A 23,820-nucleotide genomic window follows, 5' to 3' on the forward strand; every position below is an offset into this window, starting at 1 on the left:
AAGTGGATAGCTGTGACCCTCCCTATACCCTTAATAATCATTAAAACAAATTGGATAGCTGTGACCCTCTCCTATACCCTTAATAATCATTAAAACAAAGTGGATAGCTGTGACCCTCCCTATACCCTTAATAATCATTAAAACAAAGTGGATAGCTGTGACCCTCCCCTATACCCTTAATAATCATTAAAACAAAGTGGATAGCTGTGACCCTCTCCTATACCCTTAATAATCATTAAAACAAAGTGGATAGCTGTGACCCTCCCCTATACCCTTAATAATCATTAAAACAAAGTGGATAGCTGTGACCCTCCCCTATACCCTTAATAATCATTAAAACAAAGTGGATAGCTGTGACCCTCCCCTATACCCTTAATAATCATTAAAACAAAGTGGATAGCTGTGACCCTCCCCTATACCCTTAATAATCATTAAAACAAAGTGGATAGCTGTGACCCTACCCTATACCCTTAATAATCATTAAAACAAAGTGGATAGCTGTGACCCTCCCCTATACCCTTAATAATCATTAAAACAAAGTGGATAGCTGTGACCCTCCCCTATACCCTTAATACTCATTAAAACAAAGTGGATAGCTGTGACCCTCCCCTATACCCTTAATAATCATTAAAACAAAGTGGATAGCTGTGACCCTCCCCTATACCCTTAATACTCATTAAAACAAAGTGGATAGCTGTGACCCTACCCTATACCCTTAATAATCATTAAAACAAAGTGGATAGCTGTGACCCTCCCCTATACCCTTAATACTCATTAAAACAAAGTGGATAGCTGTGACCCTCCCCTATACCCTTAATAATCATTAAAACAAAGTGGATAGCTGTGACCCTCCCCTATACCCTTAATAATCATTAAAACAAAGTGGATAGCTGTGACCCTCCCCTATACCCTTAATAATCATTAAAACAAAGTGGATAGCTGAGACCCTCCCCTATACCCTTAATAATCATTAAAACAAAGTGGATAGCTGTGACCCTCCCCTATACCCTTAACAATCATTAAAACAAAGTGGATAGCTGAGACCCTCCCCTATACCCTTAATAATCATTAAAACAAAGTGGATAGCTGAGACCCTCCCCTATACCCTTAATAATCATTAAAACAAAGTGGATAGCTGAGAACATGTAAACTCAGGGTAACATTGATGTGGCAACTCTCTTATGCTCTGCTATTGCACAATTCTAATTTGTCCCTGTAGGTCAAATAAAGTTATCCCCAGTAAAATGAGCCCACCACCTCCACTGCTCGCACCTAATCCCGTCCCCACCTGTGACTGAAAACAGGGGGAGAAATGCCAATTGAAAAGCTCTCTCTTAAAAATGTAGAATTCTGTGTAAAATAGCTAAAAGGCTATAAAATAGCATTTACTGTTAGTGAAGTTTCTAGGTAGCAAGTTAGCATACACTAGAGCTAACTGGGCTAGTCATTGTCTAAATGACAGGAAGAAACACATTCATAACCATAATGTGGCCTTTTAGGCACACTTGATATTGTACGCCCAGCAGAGAATCAGAGATGGGGGGCAGCATAGGGCACACATGGATATACACTGAGTATACCAAACATTAGGAACACCTTCCTAATATTAACCTGTCTCCTCCCCTTCATCTACACTGATTTGAAGTGGATTTAACAGGTGACATCAATAAGGGATCATAGCTTTCACCTGGATGCACCTAGTCAGCCTGTCATGGAAAGAGCAGATTTGAGTCTATAGAATGGAGCAGCATAAACAAAGGTCATTGTTTTGTATACTCAGTGCATAGACTAATAAGCAACTCATTATAAAACACTGAGAAATATAGAAATGTCATCAATAACAAGTTATGTGACCCTCCACTATTTATTTAACCTTTTCTTTAACTAGCCAAGTCAGTTAAGAACCAATTCTTATTTACAATGACAGCCTACCGGGTAATAGTGGGTTAACTGCCTTGTTCAAGGGCGGAACGACAGATCCCACTATGTCGAACGAACATATTATCTGTCACCGTTTATAAAATTGTACCGAAACTTCCTGTTTCCATCACAGCTATCATGATAAAAAAACTGTATACGGTATGACTTTACTAGCATAAACCACGTTTCCATCCACAGTCTCTCTCTCTCTATCTAATGAGCTGTTCATCCATTAAGGAGTGTGTGTGGTAGTGTGATCGTCTGTTGTGTCCTGAAGCTGTGGAGGTCTAGGAGGTTAATTACTTTCTCAATAGAAGATGTCTCTCAGCTTTCATGTCATCTTTATCAGTCACAACAACACCGGCACACAGACACTACAGGAAGTCCTGATATGTCCAGAAAATATGCCCTATAATTTGAACACTATTGGTGCCTTTAGAGAGGATTTGTAGTGACATTTGCGAAATGCCTTTACAAATCACCTCTGCTCTGTGTTGGCCCCTGCCATTGGTAAACCAATGTAATTCATCCTTATTTGTATTCACCTTGATTTTTGAATGACTTCTACTTTTGTGAGATGGACTATAATTCATATCAGGCTTTAAATAGCCGCTTGACAATAACCGGGCTCGGGATAATGCTAGCGGCAGAGCGATTTGTAACAGAGTCTCAGCAAACCATTACCTCCTGCAATAGTGGCAAATTCTTCTCTACCGGTTATATTCACAGGAAATAATCACTTGTTGAGTCAAATTATTATGCCATCAGATTGTAATCAACATAATTCACTGACTGGCTTCTCTGCTGTGTTTCAGTGACTGGCTTCTCTGCTGTGTTTCAGTGACTGGCTTCTCTGCTGTGTTTCAGTGACTGGCTTCTCCGGTGTGTGTTTCAGGGACTGGCTTCTCCGGTGTGTGTTTCAGGGACTGGCTTCTCCGGTGTGTGTTTCAGTGACTGGCTTCTCTGCTGTGTTTCAGTGACTGGCTTCTCTGCTGTGTTTCAGTGACTGGCTTCTCTGCTGTGTTTCAGTGACTGGCTTCTCCGGTGTGTGTTTCAGTGACTGGCTTTGTTTGTGTTTCAATGAGCTGTTGAGCTGTACAGCTGCGTCCGTGTGTGTTAACTGTTTAACTGTACTAGAATGATTAAAAGGCCGCAAAATGTTCCCGCTGTGTTTGGGAGTCCCATAGGGCGGCGCACAATTGGCCCAGCGCCGTCTGGGGTAGGCCGTCATTGTAAATAATAATTTGTTATTAACTGACTTGCCTAGTTAAGTAAAGGTTACACACACACCACAATGACCAAAGAGTTATTTTGGTGGCATTTACGTATGTCCCCATTACCAGTAAAACATAATCAAAACCTATTTCTTTCACTTACTTATTACTGTGCTGTTTCGTTGTTCATTTGTTCAGTCCTTTAATTCTCAACCAGGATTTCTATGGAGCGCCGTTTGGGTCTTTGCTTGTCAAAAAAGAAAACAATGACCAGTAGATAACCCTATTTGACGTGTCAAATAAGCTTGTTGACCAATCAGGACCTGAATATGACTGCACGTCACAAAATCATTTAACGCATTCATTCATTTTTTATGTAGTTATTACACATTAATTACACTCACTTGTATTTTATGTTACAATGCTTCATTGATGCTGGTAAAGTTGATGCTGGTAAAGTTGTCTAAATAGCGTTTCAATAGTTTACGTCACTTGCTCTGAGACCTTGAAGTAGTAGTTCCCCTTGCTCTGCAAGGGCCGCGGCTTTTGTGGAGCGATGGGTAACGATGCTTCGAGAGTGACTTGTCGATGTGTGCAGAGGGTCCCTGGTTCGCGCCCGGGTATGGGCGAGGGGACGGACGTAAAGTTATTCTGTTACATTGATGCTGTTGACCCGGATTACTGGCTGCTGCGGAAAAAGGAGGAAGGTCAAAAGGGGGGTGAGTGTAACGGATGTGAAACGGCTAGCTTAGTTAGCGGTGCGCGCTAAATAGCGTTTCAATCGGTTACGTCACTTGCTCTGAGACCTTGAAGTAGTAGTTCCCCTTGCTCTGCAAGAGCCGCGGCTTTTGTGGAGCGATGGGTAACGATGCTTCGAGGGTGACTGTTGTCGATGTGTGCAGAGGGTCCCTGGTTCGCGCCCGGGTATGGGCGAGGGGACGGACGTAAAGTTATTCTGTTACACACCCACGGTGCTGGACATTTTTTTTAAAGCTTGTTAGCTCATGGATGCAAACAATGTTCTTCCCCAAAAACATAGCAAAAGGACATCTGTTTCAGTAGCTATATCGTTAGCTAGCTAACTATATAGCTTGGTGTCATCATCTAAAATAACCCTAATTTATAAGACAGTTTTTAGTTGATTAATGGTGGTCGGACCCATCTATGTGAAGCAAGCCACAATAAGGATTAGCCACAATAGTGGACTTTAATAAAAGTATGCCAGTCGAGCCTTACTAGCCAGATTAAGCTAGATGGCTGGTTATAACGTTAGCTTTGGGCAACAGAGTTAAGTAGCTGGCTAGCTAGTTATTTTCAGGAACTGAAGTTCAATTTCAATAGGCGAACAATAAGTGGCAACCTAGATAATATACTTACTCACAAGGATTCCTAAATCATTGCTAGGAATAATGAAAATGACTGCAGTTTCTACTGGTCTAAAGCTAGCTACCCCAGAAGTTGTGGTTGAACAAATTATTCTTTATTACCAATGTGGTATTGTAAACACATCGTTCGTGGCCGGTGTTTGCTTGTTTGCAGACTTTTTTGTACATCTTTGACAGTGCTACTGTATCTTTTTTGACACGCAAAGGCCCAAACGTTGTTCCATAGTATGTATATCTTGAAGCTAATAGCAGTGATGCTACTACTGTGTAACTCTGGTAGGTCAACATCTGAAAAATAGCGCACTTGCCAGTGTGTACCAGTGCTTTACCAGTCGGCGAAAGCCAACATCACCCACGACAGAGAACAGTTGATTGTCAAGGGCAATGAATTCCATTATCTTGGCTTTAACGGATTTCGTCTTTGAGTTGTCTCGCTGAAATGTTCTTTCAAATGAAATTCGATTTGTTGACTGCTCGATCCACACAGGAGACATTGTGGGCTAGGTTATGAATGCTGTGTTGCACGTGTAGAGCAACATTTTACGTGGCGTCATTACGCCATGTACCTACGTTATATAGGTATGCATGTCAGCTTTGACATCGGTTTTGCACATCGGCGTTAAAATAGACATCGGTCGATACCGATGTTGGCATTTTTAGCTAATATCGGCCGATTCCAATATGTTCACTGAAATATCATGCATCCCTAATTTAAACCAATCAATCCCCTCGTTCACACTGCCACTCTCGCCCAATAACAAAAATGTATCACCAGCCCTCTCCTTCACCCCTCTCTCTCCCTCTTGTCTCCTAATGTGAAGGGACAGCACACCTCCACAACCCACTGCCTACATCTCTTGAATATATATTTGTTACATTTATTTTTTTAAACAATATTTAATCATTTGTACAGTTCCTTATTACAAATTGTATTATTTGTCACATTTGACTGTGTAAAACCTTGCAGTGCTACTTTTTTCTTTAACCTCTAGTGACTCCCCATCCCGCATGAGGGAGCGTAATCATCGACTGACAGTAATTAGCATAACGCAACAGACATAAATATTCCTAGAAAATATTCCTATTCATGAAAATCACAAGTGAAATATATTGAGACACAGCTTAGCCTTTTGTTAACACCCTGTCATCTCAGATTTTCAAAATATGCTTTACAGCCAAAGCTAGACCACCAAGTTTATCGATAGCCTAGCATAGCATTTTGTCCTGCTAGCAGCAGGTAACTTGGTCACGGAAATCAGAAAAGAAATCAAATTAAATCGTTTACCTTTGAGCTTCGGATGTTTTCACTCACGAGACTCCCAGTTAGATAGCAAATCTTTCTTTTTTCCAAAAATATTATTTTGGTAGGCGCACTAGCTCCATTTGTTCTTCACGTTTGGCTGAGAAATCGCCCAGAAATTGCAGTCACGAAAACGGCGAAAAATATTCCAAATTAGCTCCATAATATCGACAGAAACATGGCAAACGTTGTTTATAATCGATCCTCAAGGTGTTTTTCAAATATCTATTCGATAATATATCAATCGGGACAATTCGTTTTTCAGTAGGACCGATTGGAGTAATGGCTACCTCTGTATTTTACGCGAGAATCTCTCTGGGAGCATCAGGTGACCACTTGCGCAATGTAGCCGCCTACGGTTATTCTTCAACAAAAATGCAACGCGTAAAACTACGTCACAATGCTGTAGACACCTTCAGGAATACGGAGAAAGAGTAATCTGGTTGATAGCCCATTCACTGCTCAATATGGACCCATTGGAACACAGCGCTTTCAAAAGATGAGTCACTTCCGGATTGGATTTTTCTCAGGCTTTAGCCTGCAACATCAGTTCTGTTATACTCACAGACAATATTTTTACAGTTTTAGAAACTTTCCAGTGTTTTCTATCCTAAGCTGTCAATTATATGCATATTCTAGCATCTTGTCCTGACAAAATATCCCATTTACTACGGGAGCGTTTTTTTTCCAAAAATGAAAATACTGCCCCGTAGTCACAAAAGGAGTGAGGTGGATATAAATTGAAATGTGATTGTTTATCTCTGAAATGAAACCATCTAGTGGTAGGTTTCAAACAAATACATGTCTGTCGATAAACAACCCCATGCCATAATTAGATACTTAAAAAACACACCAATCTGTTTTAGAAGTTCTTTAAACAAAAAAAGCGAATGTATTAATATGTATGAAAATTGATATATAGCGTTTTGGAATTAAATGTATAAACTCCCCTCTTTCAACACACATCTGCCTCCCTCCACCCTAGGAAAGTGACTATGTAGACATATGGCTCTATATAAATGCAATGTTAATGCCTCGCATGTGGAGGAACATATCGCACATGCCATGAATTCCTATTCACGTACCATACATACTGTATACAGTATAATAGTGTTATGTCAGCACACTGGGAGGGATTCGTCATGTCGCTCCTCTCTGATCTTCTCTTCTTGTCTTCTTGTCTGATGCCTTCTGCCCATCTGCATAACACACATAGCTTCTCATTGGAATGGACTCTTCTGCCCATCTGCATAACACACATAGCTTCTCATTGGAATGGACTCTTCTGCCCATCTGCATAACACACATAGCTTCTCATTGGAATGGACTCTTCTGCCCATCTGCATAACACACATAGCTTCTCATTGGAATGGACTCTTCTGCCCATCTGCATAACACACATAGCTTCTCATTGGAATGGACTCTTCTCTCTGTATATATCAATGATGTTGCTCTTGCTGCGGGCGATGCGGGCGATTCCCTGATCCACCTCTACGCAGACGACACCATTCTATATACTTTCGGCCCGTCATTGGACACTGTGCTATCAAACCTCCAAACGAGCTTCAATGCCATACAGCACTCCTTCCGTGGCCTCCAACTGCTCTTAAACGCGAGTAAAACCAAATGCATGCTTTTCAACCGATCGCTGCCTGCACCCGCATGCCCGACTAGCATCACCACCCTGGATGGTTCCAACCTTGAATATGTGGACATCTATAAGTACCTAGGTGTCTGGCTAGACTGCAAACTCTCCTTCCAGACTCACATCAAACATCTCCAATCAAAAATCAAATCCAGAGTCGGCTTTCTATTCCGCAACAAAGCCTCCTTCACTCACGCTGCCAAGCTTACCCTAGTAAAACTGACTATCCTACCGATCCTCGACTTCGGCGATGTCATCTACAAAATGGCTTCCAACACTCTACTCAGCAAACTGGATGCAGTCTATCACAGTGCCATCCGTTTTGTCACTAAAGCACCTTATACCACCCACCACTGCGACTTGTATGCTCTAGTCGGCTGGCCCTCACTACATATTCGTCGCCAGACCCACTGGCTCCAGGTCATTTACAAGTCCATGCTAGGTAAAGCTCCGCCTTATCTCAGTTCACTGGTCACGATGGCAACACCCATCCGTAGCACGCGCTCCAGCAGGTGTATCTCACTGATCATCCCTAAAGCCAACACCTCATTTGGCCGCCTTTCGTTCCAGTACTCTGCTGCCTGTGACTGGAACGAATTGCAAAAATCTTTGAAGTTGGAGACTTTTATCTCCCTCACCAACTTCAAACATCAGCTATCCGAGCAGCTAACCGATCGCTGCAGTTGTACATAGTCTATAGGTAAATAGCTCACCCTTTTTCACCTACCTCATTCCCATACTGTTTTTATACTGTTTTTATTTATTTACTTTTCTGCTCTTTTGCACACCAATATCTCTACCTGTACATGCCCATCTGATCATTTATCACTCCAGTGTTAATCTGCAAAATTGTATTATTCGCCTACCTCCTCATGCCTTTTGCACACATTGTATATAGACTGCCCATTTTTTTCTACTGTGTTATTGACTTGCTAATTGTTTACTCCATGTGTAACTCTGTGTTGTCTGTTCACACTGCTATGCTTTATCTTGGCCAGGTCGCAGTTGCAAATGAGAACTTGTTCTCAACTAGCCTACCTGGTTAAATAAAGGTGAAATAAAATAAAAAAATAAAATTCTGCCCATCTGCATAACACACATAGCTTCTCATTGGAATGGACTCTTCTGCTCATCTGCATAACACACATAGCTTCTCATTGGAATGGACTCTTCTGCCCATCTGCATAACACACATAGCTTCTCATTGGAATGGACTCTTCTGCCCATCTGCATAACACACATAGCTTCTCATTGGAATGGACTCTTCTGCCCATCTGCATAACACGCATAGCTTCTCATTGGAATGGACTCTTTCACATAACAGTATAGTTGAGCCCCGATGTAGCAGTAGTGGGAATGTGAGAAGCTAACGGCTCTCATCACCTGCAGAAACATGGTGATCATTGGGTTTTTGGAATTCAAAGACAACAAAACAGGTTGGCTTGAGAAACCTAATGTGCTGCTTTCTTTGGAAGGGTAAAGTTCTTCTACATGTGTCTAGCGGTTGTCTCTATAAGGCAGCAATTTGCCCCTGCTCTAAGGATGATTCCATTTGCTTATCCTCCAAAGGTCAATATGTGCTGCTATACAGTATGGATCATAGTGCTTGTGGAATATCGGTATATATCAATCCTCATGTTGACTACCTCACCACAGTGAATGAGGTTATACAGCATATTGATGCTGTGAAACTTTTTTTATTTTTTTATTAGTCCTTTAATTTAAAAAAAAAAATGTCTGTCTTTGTTCCAGACAAAAGAGATTGGCTCATTAAATGTAGTGTTTGTGTGTGTGCGTGCATGTGCGCTCATCTCTCACACAGCCTTGTTCCAATCAGGGTGTGCTGGATAAGCAAACTGCCTAGCTTTAAACATTAATGAGCAGAGAGTGAAGTAAAGGTTTAAAGCAGGGGGCAATCTTATACCTCTGGAAAGAGTCTCTTTAAGGACTGTTTTGTGTTGCACTCTAGAGTGGGAGAGGAGAGAAATTAGCTTAAAATTAGTTTAATGGTTCACAGCACTGTTTATTGTTATGGGAGAAATGCAGGGCTTAGTGATGTGGTACATGGTCAAGCTGACAAGTCTTTCTGGTCAACAGCAGCTGTCTTTAGAGAAGTACGTAGTCTTTCTTTAGAATAACTCACCCTACATTGTTGAGATAAGTGCTTTTTGGATACAGAACGGCTGAGCCTTAGAAAAGCTCAAGATTAGAGGGCAGATCTGACAAAATAGACTGCCTCTTGCCAATGGGAATCAAACATGCAGTTTGAACTCTCTTTCTCTGTCTCGCTCTCTCTCACCCACAGGAGAAGCAACTCCATGCCTGGCCATTCATTGAGATCAATACAGGGGACCTAACGCACTACATTGCTCCGCTGTCCTCCCAGAGCGGCTTCCACCACACTGGTTTCGTTGTGCCTGAGCTCGTCACACAGACAGCGGCCAAGACACCGGTGACAGAGGAGTCCTTGGACCAGGACAGAGGGACGGATATTTCAGGTACTCTAAGCCCCTCTTCCTTCCATACAACCACTGACATTGACCAACCAGGTGTGTTCTCCCCCGTTTGGGCAAGTTTAACTAACACCAAATATCTTTTAAGTTCTCATTCAACCTACCCAACCACAGATGCGTTTTAGCTAGTTTCATTCATAGCAAGAAAATAAGAGTGGATGGCCAGTAATGGAAAGAGAGAAAAAAAAAAGCATTGAACAGCTTGTTCCACTAAGAGGTTTGTTTGAATTACTTCAGCTAGATGGAGTTTGTAGAGATTTAGCTCTACTGCTCTAGTCTATCCAAAGGTGCGGCCGTGTGTGAGATATAAAGAACCAACAGACAGCCAGGATGAGCCTGCAGGTATTTTATGCCCCACCGTGTTGATCCCACCCAACAGCCCCTGGAATTGTTCTGTCACTGTGAGTATGTTTCTTCAAGTGAGGTGTTTTTTTTAGACCCGCCATTACTCTCTTAAACTTGACAGGGCCTTTAGGTTAGCACAGCGGGGATATTGACTTTGTCTTTGCACAAATACTGGGGCAGTGGTGTGTGTGTGTGTGTGTGTGTGTGTGTGTGTGTGTGTGTGTGTGTGTGTGTGTGTGTGTGTGTGTGTGTGTGTGTGTGTGTGTGTGTGTGTGTGTGTGTGTGTGTGTGTGTGTGTGTGTGTGTGTGTGTGTGTGTGTGTGGATAAGGCTGTGTGGGCTGGAGGTGTAGGTATAGACTGAGATGGCTGGTCTGAGAGGAGGAGACACAGAGGGAATGAGGAAACAAGGGCTCACAGAGGCTGTCTCTAACAACCCTTTCGTTTATCAGATGCCCTGTATTATGGGGGTTATTGTCTTTCCTTTGTTCTGTCCATTCATGTAATGATGTCTGGGTGTGTTCAGAACTGATTACCATGTTTAGTCTCTGCCATCGGTCACTGAGGAGTGCAGTGCCAGTCTGTTGATGATGACATAGACAGTACCCCCCCAGAATTGAGACAAAATGGTGTTCATTGGTAGAATTGAATATGTGGATGACTAAATATTTAGGATTTGTTCAATCAACAGACTTCAGAAAACCAAACTGAGTTCAGTTCACTGAGAGTTTACTCTCCCTCTCTCTTTCCTCCTTTACCTCTCTCTCTCCCTGCCCCCTCATCTCTCTTCACCTCGCTCTCGCTCTTTCTCTCTTTTTCTTTCTCTCTGGATTCACCAGTAAAGCAGCTAGCTAATATTAGACCTGGTTGGTTAGCTACCACTACCAGCAGATTCATGCGAGGCGTAGTAACATCTTGAGTTGGCACAATGTTCATTGTTGTTTAACTAGTTAACGTTACGTGACTTGTATGATCTTACACGTTGTTTACCGAGCTAGGTTCATTGTTTCCCTAGCTAGCTAGCTACATGTCTTAAGCTAAAGTGTACTGTTAGCTAGCTAACTTTAACTGGCTGGCTCCCTAGCTAACGTTACATGTATGATGTTATTATTCGTATCCCAGAGCCGTTTGCTTGGCTAGTTAGAGCCTAATGTTAGCTAGCTAACATTAGACCTGGTTGGTTAGCTCCCAGCAGATTCATGCAGGTTAGTAACGACATGATTTGGCACTATGTTCATTGTTGTTTAACTAGCTAACATTTGCTGGCTGGCTCGCTAGCTAACATTACGTGACGTATGTGATCTTACACATTGTTTACCTAGATAGGTTCATTTTTTTACCTAGCTAGCAAGATACATGTCTTAACAAAAGACTCCACTATGCAAGTAACCATTTTGGGTGCGTTCGTAAATTCAGTCTGAGTAAGCCAGAGCGAAGAATAACTGATGAATTTACAAACACACAACACTCATTGAATTTGGCTGGTGTCAGTAAATGTTGGCAAAATAGCGTGATGAAATTGTTGCCAGCAGGGCTGGTTAGGCTGTTTTCATGTTATCCAGAGGTTCACAAATCATCGGCCAGAGCGTCAAGTGTGCACTCTAAACGCTCCAAGAGCGAAACGAGATGTGTGGAGAATGTGAACAATGCTGAATGGGTGTAGGCAAAGAAGAACTCTTCACTAGGTATCAAAACATTCAATGGCCATTTTCTCAAAGGTGAGTTTACAAGTTTATCAACTTTCAAAACAGAATTACTTTCCCATTTTGCTACATCAGACCAATTTGAGCTGGTTGGTCACATATTGACAAACTCCACTTACCAAGACCATTGCCAAATAAGACATGCTGTTACCTGCTTTTATAGTAAGCTTGGAGGTGGTACTAACCAGCACATCTAGAAGGGAGTGTATTTCATGCCGAACCACTCCCTTGAGAGGACATAGAGGCACCTTCTCAAAGTACCTCTACATCACGATTTCAATGGTAGAGTTGAACTGCTAGGGGCAAAAAGAGCTAGAAAACTGTCAAAATGGCGACCAGAATCATGAAAGTTACTCTTTAAACCCTCCTCTTGTTTCCTCTCCTCTCTTCTCCTCTCTTTTCCTCTCTTCGATCTGAAACCATTTTAAGAACAAGACCTGGATTCCATATCTAATAATCACATTTGGCCCAATTTAGCAACTAATATAATAATAAGGCTAATGTTATCTAAAACACTTTCCAAAGCATGATCTGCTTCAATTTGAGAGCTTTGTCATGACTTATTTCCAGGTGTTTGTGGGTGAAAGAAGTCAAGTTTTGTTGGAAGGGTCTTCCTGGGGGGTATACTAAATAGACCAATTATTTCTTAGTTCAGAAACTGGTAGAACATAACCACTCTACCTGCCATTCGCCAGTACTACAGCCTGAGAATGGTCAAATACAACACATATATAATACCTCCATGGACCCACTGATAATCATCTTCTCCCTCTCATTGAGAAGGCTTAGGTTTACCCCTTTCATAGAAAAACTCAGGCATAATGAATATCACTGCCCAATATGCCCTTTTTAGAAATGATGGGTTTTCTGTGTATGGACTTGCTGGCTGGTAAATGGGATGTTTGTCAGCTTATTAATATGCCGTAAATAACCCCAGAGTCAGAACACCTCTCATATAGACATGGTCTCTCTGCATATTACAGACAGGCTCAGATACACTGGACCTGATAATGAGCTTGGTGAGAGATGGACAGATCTGAAGGATGTGGGACTTGTGTGAGGGGCTCAGAGACCATGTGTGTTTATTGCACTGTGGTCCCCTGTGATAAGATGGTCCATAACTCAGTGTGATGTGTAGATGGCATTTGTTTGGGGTGTGAACCCAGCAGGGGAGAGGAGAGGCTGGACCAGTGTGTCCTGTTACCCTCCAGGGACACTGACAGGAGATTAATCCTCCATTGTTCCTTAATGAATTAACCTCTCCAAGGCTGTTGGAAGATGATTCCATACAAAGAGAGAACCTTTTGCTGGTTCGTCAATGTAAGTGACTCTACCAAGACGTTTTTCTGCCAACTTTACCATACAGCTAACTTTTTCCCGCCTTTTCCTTATATCTGAAAGGTATCGCCGATATCAAAGCTGACATTTTTATGCCCGCCTAATGACCTAGTAATCATTTAGGTTAGGTTCTGCCTATGGCTTAGTATGAAAGGCAGCCATAATGCTGAGGCGGCATTGGCACACATTATGCTCTAAACTCCATGGCAGCACAGACCCATAACATAGACCTAATTAAACAAAAATATATGCTATTCTTTTGAAAATACAATTTATCATTGTGTTTCTTAGGGTCTGCATAAACAAATAAGTAATTGATTTCGTTTTGATGGTATAGATTCTCAATGGATTTATTAAAATCGAGCCCACCCACATCTGCACACCACTACTACCACTCGTCTCCGGCATGCAAACAGGAGGTATAAAGGTGTATGCTGGCTGGCAAGAATGTGGTAAAAATGGGCCTGTTGTAAGAGGATCATATAAACATTGTGCACTTTTTTACAGGCTAAATATGTAAATCCAATGTGAAAGCAATAGCCTATACATAACCAGGGGTGATCTCCTACATCACACACCTGTCACAATAGGACGATGCACATGCTTTGGATTCATGGATTTACATAATGAGATCACATGATAAGAGGTGACTGACTGGTGTCCTGTAGAATGCTTTCTTTGTCTCTTTCTTACATTAATCAATGCTGAAAAGGTCTCATTTGTGTGTCTATTTTCAGCCTATCCATTTCTGCACAATGACCACAGAGCTGGGGCCTAATTGAGATGACAGTGCTAATTGCAGTCACAATAGGCAGGAATTAATTTCTCCGGCCCCAAAACGATACAGACAGGGAGATGGAAGAGGTCATGCTAGCTTCTCTCCATGAAAGAGATTAAGATTATTAATTCATCTTCATTCCAGGGCTGTTATAACTACACACACATGCAAATGCACACAAACCACTCCAATCCAATATGTCTTGGATCATGACAAACTGAGGAGGATATTATGATAAGACACTGGTGGATATTCCTCCATCAGAAAGGACTAGCAATCATAGGCTAATCAGGCTCAGCATTTGGCACATCTTAATTACTCTGAAAGCATCATGGGCCAGTTCATCATGTTATATGGAGTAAATCTTTGAAGCATTACGCTAATAGTCCATCCTGGTGATGAGTGCACATATTGTTTATTTCCTGGACCAGACAGCAGAAACCACAACCATTTCCCCTCTGGTAAAGGAGTGAGTTGGAGAAATACTAAATGAGCAACCAAGCAGGATACTATCGTTATATATCATGTGACTGACTTATATTGCTGTGTAGGAATGGGCCTATATCTTTATGACCAATAATATCAGTCTCATCATTGCTTAATAGGATTCGGGAGAGGAGTTGAAATTTTCTGTAATGACCCATACTGATCCAACACACATGCGCGCGCACACACACACACACACACGTATTCACGCATGCACACACACACACACAGTATCCATGTACAGAACAGGGGTAGAGTACAGAAGCACGGCAGCATATCAAATATTCCACCACCCACTAAGATCCTCTAGCCTTCTTAGGATCTGTAATGCGGTCTTGCATACACTCATTCGTTTAAAAAACTATTCAACTGGAAGGATGTGAGTGAGAACAATGTTATTGTCGCTTGTTGCTGCCCACGTTCAAACTGGCTCAATTTTCTCAGCCTCTCTTAAAAATGACAACAATGGCAGATCTGGCATTGACACCAATGAAGTCTCTGTGTGTAATGGAGCTAGTCAACTTCTATATAAGCTGTTGAGTGATATATGTAGTCAGCTTGTCTCAATTTTGTAAAGTTGTTGAAGTAATTCACGAGTTTGAAGCTGGAAAGATCCCAACCAGATAGATTAAGGAGAGTACCTTGTCAGGATGCCAACTCTATGCCTCTCTCTCTCTCTCTCTCTCTCTCTCTCTCTCTCTCTCTCTCTCTCTCTCTCTCTCTCTCTCTCTCTCTCTCTCTCTCTCTCTCTCTCTCTCTCTCTCTCTCTCTCTCTCTCTCTCTCTCTCTCTCTCTCTCTCTCTCTCTCTCTCTCTCTCTCTCTCTCTCTCTCTCTCTCTCTCTCTCTCTCTCTCTCTCTCTCTCTCTCTCTCTCTCGTGTACTTGTCTTCAATTACAATAAGTAGGAAGACACAAAACACAACAGTTAATGAGTGTGAACTTAGGGCTCTATTCAATCCGTATCACAGAAGTTTAGCGGAGACTGTGTTCACTGTATGGGTTAATTGGAAATGACCTTTACATTTCTTTCACGCAATCTGTAATGCTTCAGCCATACAGATTGAATACAGCCCTTACACCTTTGTTCATGACGTCTCCACAATTACAATTCTTGTAAGTTCTGGCTCAGTAGATGGTTAGTTTTGAACTGACATCTATTCGCTGTTTCACCTGACACCTCTCTTCCTGTGTTGCAGGTGCAGAGTCCCACAGTGATATCAGCAGCAAGCTGAGCAGCCAAGCGCAGTCAAAGAGCACAGAGACGTCTCTGGCCCCGTCCTCCGCCTCCTCTCTGCCCCACAGGGACCAGGGGGACGGGGTCGAACAGGGGCAGGGTGGAGAGCACAGGGAGCCAAGTGAAAAGGGGCATGGGGACAGGGGCTCCAGCGAGTCAGTGGGCAGCGGCTCCTCCTTTGAGGAACTGGACTTGGTGGAAGAGATGGTGGAGGAGCTGGAGAGAGAGTTAGGGAGGGAGGAGGAAGGCCCCACAGTGAAGGAAGAAGCCAGGGAAGCCCCAGTAGAGGCTGTAGCTGAGGAGAGGGAGCCCGTAGGGGATGGAGAGGAGTAAAAGAGGATGGATGGAGCAAACTCCTCGGGTTTGATCCTTTTAAGGTGGGAGTGAGATGTCTTCAGCTAATCTTGTCTTTTATGTCAACTTGTTGGTGGATCTGTAGCCATAATATTTATCATGACAGACATGACATCTATTTCTGGACCTTTTGAACTTTCCTGTATGTTAAACTGTAATGTCTGAGTGATAATGACAAAACAAAGATGGGTTGATCAACATTAAACAGAACTGTTGTAGGAGATGATACATTCACCAGTAGAAATTGATAAACTCTTTGAGGGGACAAAAATATTGTTACAATATACTTGTGGGACTGATGAAAGTCAATATTTCTTTTGATTGATCATCTCCCATCATAGTAGGCACACATTTTATGTAAGATCATTTGTTTATATATAAATATAAATAATTGAATATACTGTATTTAATCGAATACAGTATATTTTTAGACAGTGGTCACCAATCGGTCGATCAATGCATTCCTAGTTGATCACCTAACTGAAAAGCCAACGATAAAGGCTGCCACTCCTTTTTTGTGTGTGTGTTGTGCTGTTGGTGGTACAGTAGGTCCACTTGATTCAGAAGCCCTGTGCGCCGGGGAGGAGAAGTGTTCCCATTTTTAAACATTTAATTTGTCTGAAAAGACTAACTCCGCCTACCCTGTGGACCGTGAGATCTGTGGCTAAATCAAGTGTGCCTACTGACTGACCAATTGGATAGCTCAAATCATGTACCTACAGCTTCCAGGACCCTGGCCACAGTAGTTTTATTCTAGCCTAATGAAATTTCATATAATTTAAAACAATGACCATGGAGAGACTATCAAATAATACAGCAAATAGCTGATGTTTTTATGTGTGAGGTCATGTCCAAGTTTGTATTCCGCACTGTCAACACTGTTTTTATTCAACGCTATTACAAAACATAAAACACGCTTCTTTCTCCCTGCTTCCATTCTCAATGCAGCTGCAATGAATGAGCAGCCAAGTGTATCGATGCCCTGTGTTTTTATTATTATTTGCATCTCATCATGTCTATTTTAATATCAAGGAATATTTCACTTTCTCTGGTCATAGGAACAACATGAGTTTGTGCATAAGGCAGATGTAGTGTGACTCGACTTTTGCCATCAGGTGGAAGATGTTTTCCCGATTTCATGTAATGGACATATACAAAATATTCCAAATTTGTGAAATTAAATGAAAAAAAATTACTTGTTTCAAAAAATAAAAAAAATGAAAAGTGGTGCGTGTATACGTATTCACCCCCTTTGCTATGAAGCCCCTAAATAACATCTGGTGCAACCAATTACCTTTATAAGTCACATAATTTGTTAGATTGCACACAGGTGGACTTTATTTAAGTGTCACATAATCTGTCACATAATCTCAGTATATATACAACTGTTCTGAAAGGCTCCAGAATCTGCAACACCACTAAGCAAGTGACACCATGAAGACCCAGGAGCTCTCCAAACAGGTCAGGGACAAGTTGTGGAGAAGTACAGATCAGGGTTGCGTTATAAAAAAATATCAGAAACTTTGAACATCCCACAGAGCACCATTAAATCCATGATTAAAAAATGGAAAGAATATGGCACCACAACAAACCTCCCAAGAGAGGACCGCCCACCAAAACTCACGGACCAGGCAAGGAGGGCATTAATGAGGGAGGCAACAAAGAAACAAGAGATAACCCTGAAGGAGCTGCAAAGGTCCACAGCGGAGATGGGAGTATCTGTCCACTTTAAGCCGTGCACTCCAAAGAGCCGGGCTTAATGGAAGAGTGGCCAGAAAAAAGCCATTGCTTAAAGAAAAAAAGAGAAAAAAAATGGTGTTCATCAAAAGGCATGAGGGAGACTCCCCAAACATATAGAAGAAGGTACTCTGGTCAGATGAGACTAAAATTTAGCTTTTTGGCCATCAAGAAAAACAATATGTCTGGCACAAACCCAAACCTCTCATCACCCTGAGAACACCATCCCCAAAGTGAAGCATGGTGGTGGCAGCATCATGCTGTGGGGATGTTTTTCATCGGCAGGGACTGGGAAACTGGTCAGAATTGAAGGAATGATGGATGGCGCTAAATACAGGGAAATTCTTGAGGGAAAACTGTTTCACTCTTCCAGAGATTTGAGACTGGGATGGAGGTTCACCTTCCAGCAGGACAATGACCCTAAGCCTACTGCTAAAGCAACACTCGAGTGGTTTAAGGGGAAACATTTAAATGTCTCTGAATGGCCTAGTCAAAGCCCAAACCTCAATCCAATTGAGAATCTGTGGTATGACATAAAGATTGCTGTACACCAGCAGAACCCATCCAACTTGAAGGAGCTGGAGCAGTTTTGCCTTGAAGGATGGGCAAAATTCCAAGTGGCTAGATGTGAGACTTGCAGCTGGGGGATAGTTATGCACGCTCATGTTTTCTGGTTTCTTATCTTATTTCTTGTTTGTTTCACAATAAAACATATTTTGCATCTTCAAAGTGGTAGGCATGTTGTGTAAATCAAATTATACAGGTTGTAAGGCAACAAAATAGGAAAAATGCCAAGGGGGGTGAAGACTTTCACAAGCCACTGTATGGTCTGAGAAGAACAATATTGGCAGTTCACTGTATTAGGCCTACTGCACAAACCTCATTCCTACATATCTGTTTTTATTAGGTTAACGTTACATTTTTTAAGTCATGTTTAAAAAGAAACTTTTGACTGCGAATGTGATCTTGACTCAGAAAAGATTGGTGACCACTGGATTAAGATGAACAACCACTATATGAAGGAATTGTATGCATTTAGTTGTGAAGGATTTGTAATTTTATCTACCTACATATCATAATCATGATCAGATCTGTTCTATTACTTTAGCCTAGGTGTTTCCGGTGTAGAAACTTGTTCAACTACTCTGGTCTGTCATGTGTACCAACATAATCTTTACTTTTTGACTTGAATCAGGGATATACTGAGTTCTTCCCTTATTTTAGGTATAACAACTTCCTTTATAGCATGATAATCCTATGATCTAGACATTGGGCTCACTCCATTTGCTATTGTCACGTGTTATTCTGTTTGGTCTTTCGTCTTGGGCTTTGAGTGATGGAGATAATGTACAATGCCATGGGTGTTTTTCTGTCTGCAATAAAAGATCATATGCATTTTCTTTTTTCTGTATCTATACAGACAAGCAATACTGTATGCATGTTATGTGGTAAACTCCTGTAGTATTCAGACAGTGAAATTATATTCTTCTATTGCTCACGCCACAGCGCTGAAAACTCATCCTCTGTGTCATGGTTCCACCTGTCACCAGAGGGCTGCAGAGAGACCACCCTAGAGACAATTATGACACTCAGGTGTGTTCCATTACTCATTATGATTTTCACTTTAAAAGAGGTGTTTTTTCTATTTCTCTTTGCAGAAGCTTGAATTGTTTACCTTGTGTGTTCGTTTCCTGAGTGAGTTTGACACTTGGTGGTTGTTGTTTTTTCAAGTGTACTGTGATCCTGCGCCTACCGTTTCTTAGTAAAGTATTATGTTTATCCTTAACCACTGATTCCTTGTCTGGTCTCTCATCTGCACCTGGGTCCAACCTCACCATGTCAGACTTTGTGGCTTTTTCATTGATGAAAGTCTCTGTCATTGTCTCTTTTCTGAAGAAGACCTTGCCTCACGTAAGTAGGGAGGGGTATTATATGAGGAAATTACAGATGGACCCAAAGCGCCTATTAACTTAACACTTTCTTTTATACAGCCAGCTTTCATGACCATTCACACTTTTCTGTAATTTCTTGGAGGCCTGTATTGACTACCATTTCCTCTTTTTTTAAAGGAGGCTCAGAGACAGGCTTGGTGAATAGATTTCAAAAGACTGAATAAAAGAGGGAGTATGAATAAATGGCATCTCTAATGGTATAATATATCCGCGATATAACTTGCACCGGCATGCAACCCCTTTGTGAAGGAGAAATTTGTCTTAGCAATCTCTTGAAGGAATAGATGTTTAAGACAGAGGAGGAAATCCATATATACAATCTGTGTGTGAAGAGCAGTACTCAAATATACAGTGGGGCAAAAAAGTATTTAGTCAGCCACCAATTATGGTGGAAAATAAGTATTTGGTCAATAACAAACAAGCAAGATTTCTGGTTCTCACAGACCTGTAACTTCTTCTTTAAGAGGCTCCTCTGTCCTCCACTCATTACCTGTATTAATGGCACCTGTTTGAACTTGTTATCAGTATAAAAGACACCTGTCCACAACCTCAAACAGTCAACCTCCAAACTCCACTATGGCCAAGACCAAAGAGCTGACAAAGGACACCAGAAACAAATTTGTAGACCTGCACCAGGCTGGGAAGACTGAATCTGCAATAGGTAAGCAGCTTGGTTTGAAGAAATCAACTGTGGGGGCAATTATTAAGAAATGGAAGACATACAAGACCACTGATAATCTCCCTCGATCTGGGGCTCCACGCAAGATCTCACCCCGTGGGGTCAAAATTATCACAAGAACGGTGAGCAAAAATCCCAGAACCACACGGGGGGACCTAGTGAATGACCTGCAGAGAGCTGGGACCAAAGTAACAAAGCCTACCATCAGTAACACACTACGCCGCCAGGGACTCAAATCCTGCAGTGCCAGACGTGTCCCCCTGCTTAAGCCAGTACATGTCCAGGCCCGTCTGAAGTTTGCTAGAGAGCATTTGGATGATCCAGAAGAAGATTGGGAGAATGTCATATGGTCAGATGAAACCAAAATATACGTTTTTGGTAAAAACTCAACTCGTCGTGTTTGGAGGACAAAGAATGCTGAGTTGCACCCAAAGAACACCATACCAACTGTGAAGCATGGGTGTGGAAACATCATGCTTTGGGGCTGTTTTTCTGCAAAGGGACCAGGACGACTGATCCGTGTAAAGGAAAGAATGAATGGGGCCATGTATCGTGAGATTTTGAGTGAAAACCTCCTTCCATCAGCAAGGGCATTGAAGATGAAACGTGGCTGGGTCTTTCAGCATGACAATGATCCCAAACACACCGCCTGGGCAACGAAGGAGTGGCTTCGTAAGAAGCATTTCAAGGTCCTGGAGTGGCCTAGCCAGTCTCCAGATCTCAACCCCATAGAAAATCTTTGGAGAGAGTTGAAAGTTTGTGTTGCCCAGCAACAGCCCCAAAACATCACTGCTCTGTAGGAGATCTGCATGGAGGAATGGGCCAAAATACCAGCAAAAGTGTGTGAAAACCTTGTGAAGACTTACAGAAAACGTTTTACCTCTGTCATTGCCAACAAAGGGTATATAACAAAGTATTGAGAAACTTTTGTTATTGACCAAATACTTATTTTCCACCATCATTTGCAAATAAATTCATTAAAAATCCTACAATGTGATTTTTCAGGATTCTTTTTCTCATTTTCTCTGTCATAGTTGAAGTGTACCTATGATGAAAATGACAGGCCTCTCTCATATTTTTAAGTGGGAGAACTTGCACTGGCTGGCTGACTGTGGCTGACTAAATACTTCTTTGCCCCACTGTATGTAAAAACATGGTCTGAAGGTGTTCATTGTTTTAGCTATTATCCCAGTGCCTCTGTTCATAGCCATATTTGGAAGTCTAAATTCACAGCTCCACGTGGTCAGTGCTTCTCAGGTCATTCTCTGTCTGAGGAAAGAGGCAGCAAAGTGCTACACGTCAGCACATCAGGAATTGGCCAGACCTAAGGTGACTATGGGGAAATTCTTGGCCCTTTAGCCTTTTATGATATGTAGAGTAAGCCTTCTGTTTTGAGTGGGATTTCAACTTAACACTTAAATTGCTGAAGTTAATTAGCTGTTAAGGCTAAACTAAAAACCCCTTTCCACTCTAATGATTATATGAAATTGGAACATTCACTTTAACTTTAGCTAATCTATAGGACTCTCTGAGTCTGTGGTGACTCTGCTAGTTATATCGGCTTTGTGTGGAAAGCCTGACTAACTTTCTCAGAGCATTTAATAGAGCTTTTACACAGCCATAAATAAATACTGTTGTTAATTTCTTTAAAACACTTAATCTGATGCAGACATTCTTGACCAATCACCACTATTGATTGTCTCATTAACAGAGAATCAGTTGTTACATTCCAGCCAAGTGTTCAAGATTGAAGTAGAAATTGGATGTCTATCCATGTCCTGAGAACATTGGGAAATGTCTTCAAAACCAGCCACTAGGTCTAACAGTGAGCACGACCATCAAGTAGGCTTTAGTAATCCCATGACTCTAGATCAGAAGTTTGTGTTAAATCTCAGCTGTGGCCACTTTTTTATGGGGGGCGGTGGGTTAAACCTATCCCAAACCTTAACCCTTGACTCTAGAGAAGGTTGTGTGTTTGATCCCAGTTGTGGACACTGGACACCCAAACCTTATCCCTTACCTGTCACGCCCTGACCTGAGTATTCTTTGTTTTCTTTATATATTTTGGTTAGGTCAGGGTGTGACATGGGTGATGTATGTGTTTTGTCCTGTCTAGGGGTTTTGTAGGTTTATGGGGTTGTTTACCATCTAGGTGTTTATGTATGTCTATGGTTGCCTAGATTGGTTCTCAATTAGAGGCAGCTGTTTATCGTTGTCTCTGATTGGGAACCATATTTAGGCAGCCATCTTCTTTGGGTATTTCGTGGGTTATTGTCTGTCTCGTTGCCTGTGTTTGCACTTTTGTATGATAGCTTCACGTTCGTTTTGTTATTTTGTATAGTTTGTTTAGTGTCCGTCTTTATTAAAAGTATAATGTATTCACATCACGCAGCGCTTTGGTCTCCTCACTTTGACGAACGTGACATTACCTTAACCATTCAGAATGAGTGCCTATACTTAACCTTTAATACTTAACCTTTAATTTCTAAATGTGGCTTTTGGAAAAATTGAAAGATACAGAGCAGCAACAAAAACACTTCAAAATTCGACTTTTTGCGCAACTTCGATATTTGACGTTTGAAGAATGTGGATGAACTTCTAATTCTGCGTGAGAGCTTGTTGCACATACAACTACTATTGTATCATTAGGCTAACCTATGCATTCAATCAGGGTGTGTCCAACAGTGTATCCATCACGGGCGAATGCCAGATGGGCTAGACCTTTTTTTTTATACCCAAAGAAATTCTAAGGTTACATGGCCGGCAGCCCATGGTCCTGTTAAGATATTTTTGTAAATATTTTGGGGCAATTACTGCCAGCCCCCCTACCAAGATGGACCGGTTGTCTGATAGGCTGAGCTGAGATCACACATTCACAGTCAAAAGATGCATCAGCAAAAAACAGAAACGGTGCCTATAAACATTGTTACCTCAACTTTTTTTAGGAAGCTAAAACCATGATTTGGTCAAACAGTAAAGTGCAATCTCTTCATGATTCCTGCATGAAAATGTATGCATGCCTGCTGCTGTGATGAGTGAGCCACTCTTCCCCCATGCGCTCAACAGAAAAATGTGTTCTGAACATACCTGTCCATATGAAATTGCGGGAAAGACACAGCTTTGGAAACTTCGTCCCCGTGGAACAGAGGAGGGTCTCAGCTCTCTGTAGGTATAATTTGTATTTCTCAACTCTCATTATTGATCTCAATAGCAACTATTTTACAAAGATATTGGATGGC

At 41.7% G+C, this 23,820-nt stretch overlaps 1 protein-coding gene across 1 annotated transcript in view; it reads left to right on the forward strand.

Moving 5' to 3' along the window:
- LOC118400334 (testis-expressed protein 264 homolog) overlaps window positions 1-19,736 on the forward strand; it is a 119,057-nt gene extending 99,321 nt beyond the window's left edge. Inside the window, exons 3-4 of the mRNA XM_035797049.2 lie at window positions 9,770-9,962; window positions 15,822-19,736. Coding sequence (XP_035652942.1) covers window positions 9,770-9,962; window positions 15,822-16,192 — 564 coding nt within the window. The 3' untranslated portion in view covers window positions 16,193-19,736. The remainder of the gene's footprint in view (window positions 1-9,769; window positions 9,963-15,821) is intronic.
- The last annotated feature ends 4,084 nt before the right edge of the window (window positions 19,737-23,820 follow it).

The sequence above is a fragment of the Oncorhynchus keta genome, chromosome 21, assembly GCF_023373465.1.
Source record: "Oncorhynchus keta strain PuntledgeMale-10-30-2019 chromosome 21, Oket_V2, whole genome shotgun sequence".
In the NCBI taxonomy this organism is placed as follows: Eukaryota; Metazoa; Chordata; class Actinopteri; order Salmoniformes; family Salmonidae; genus Oncorhynchus; species Oncorhynchus keta.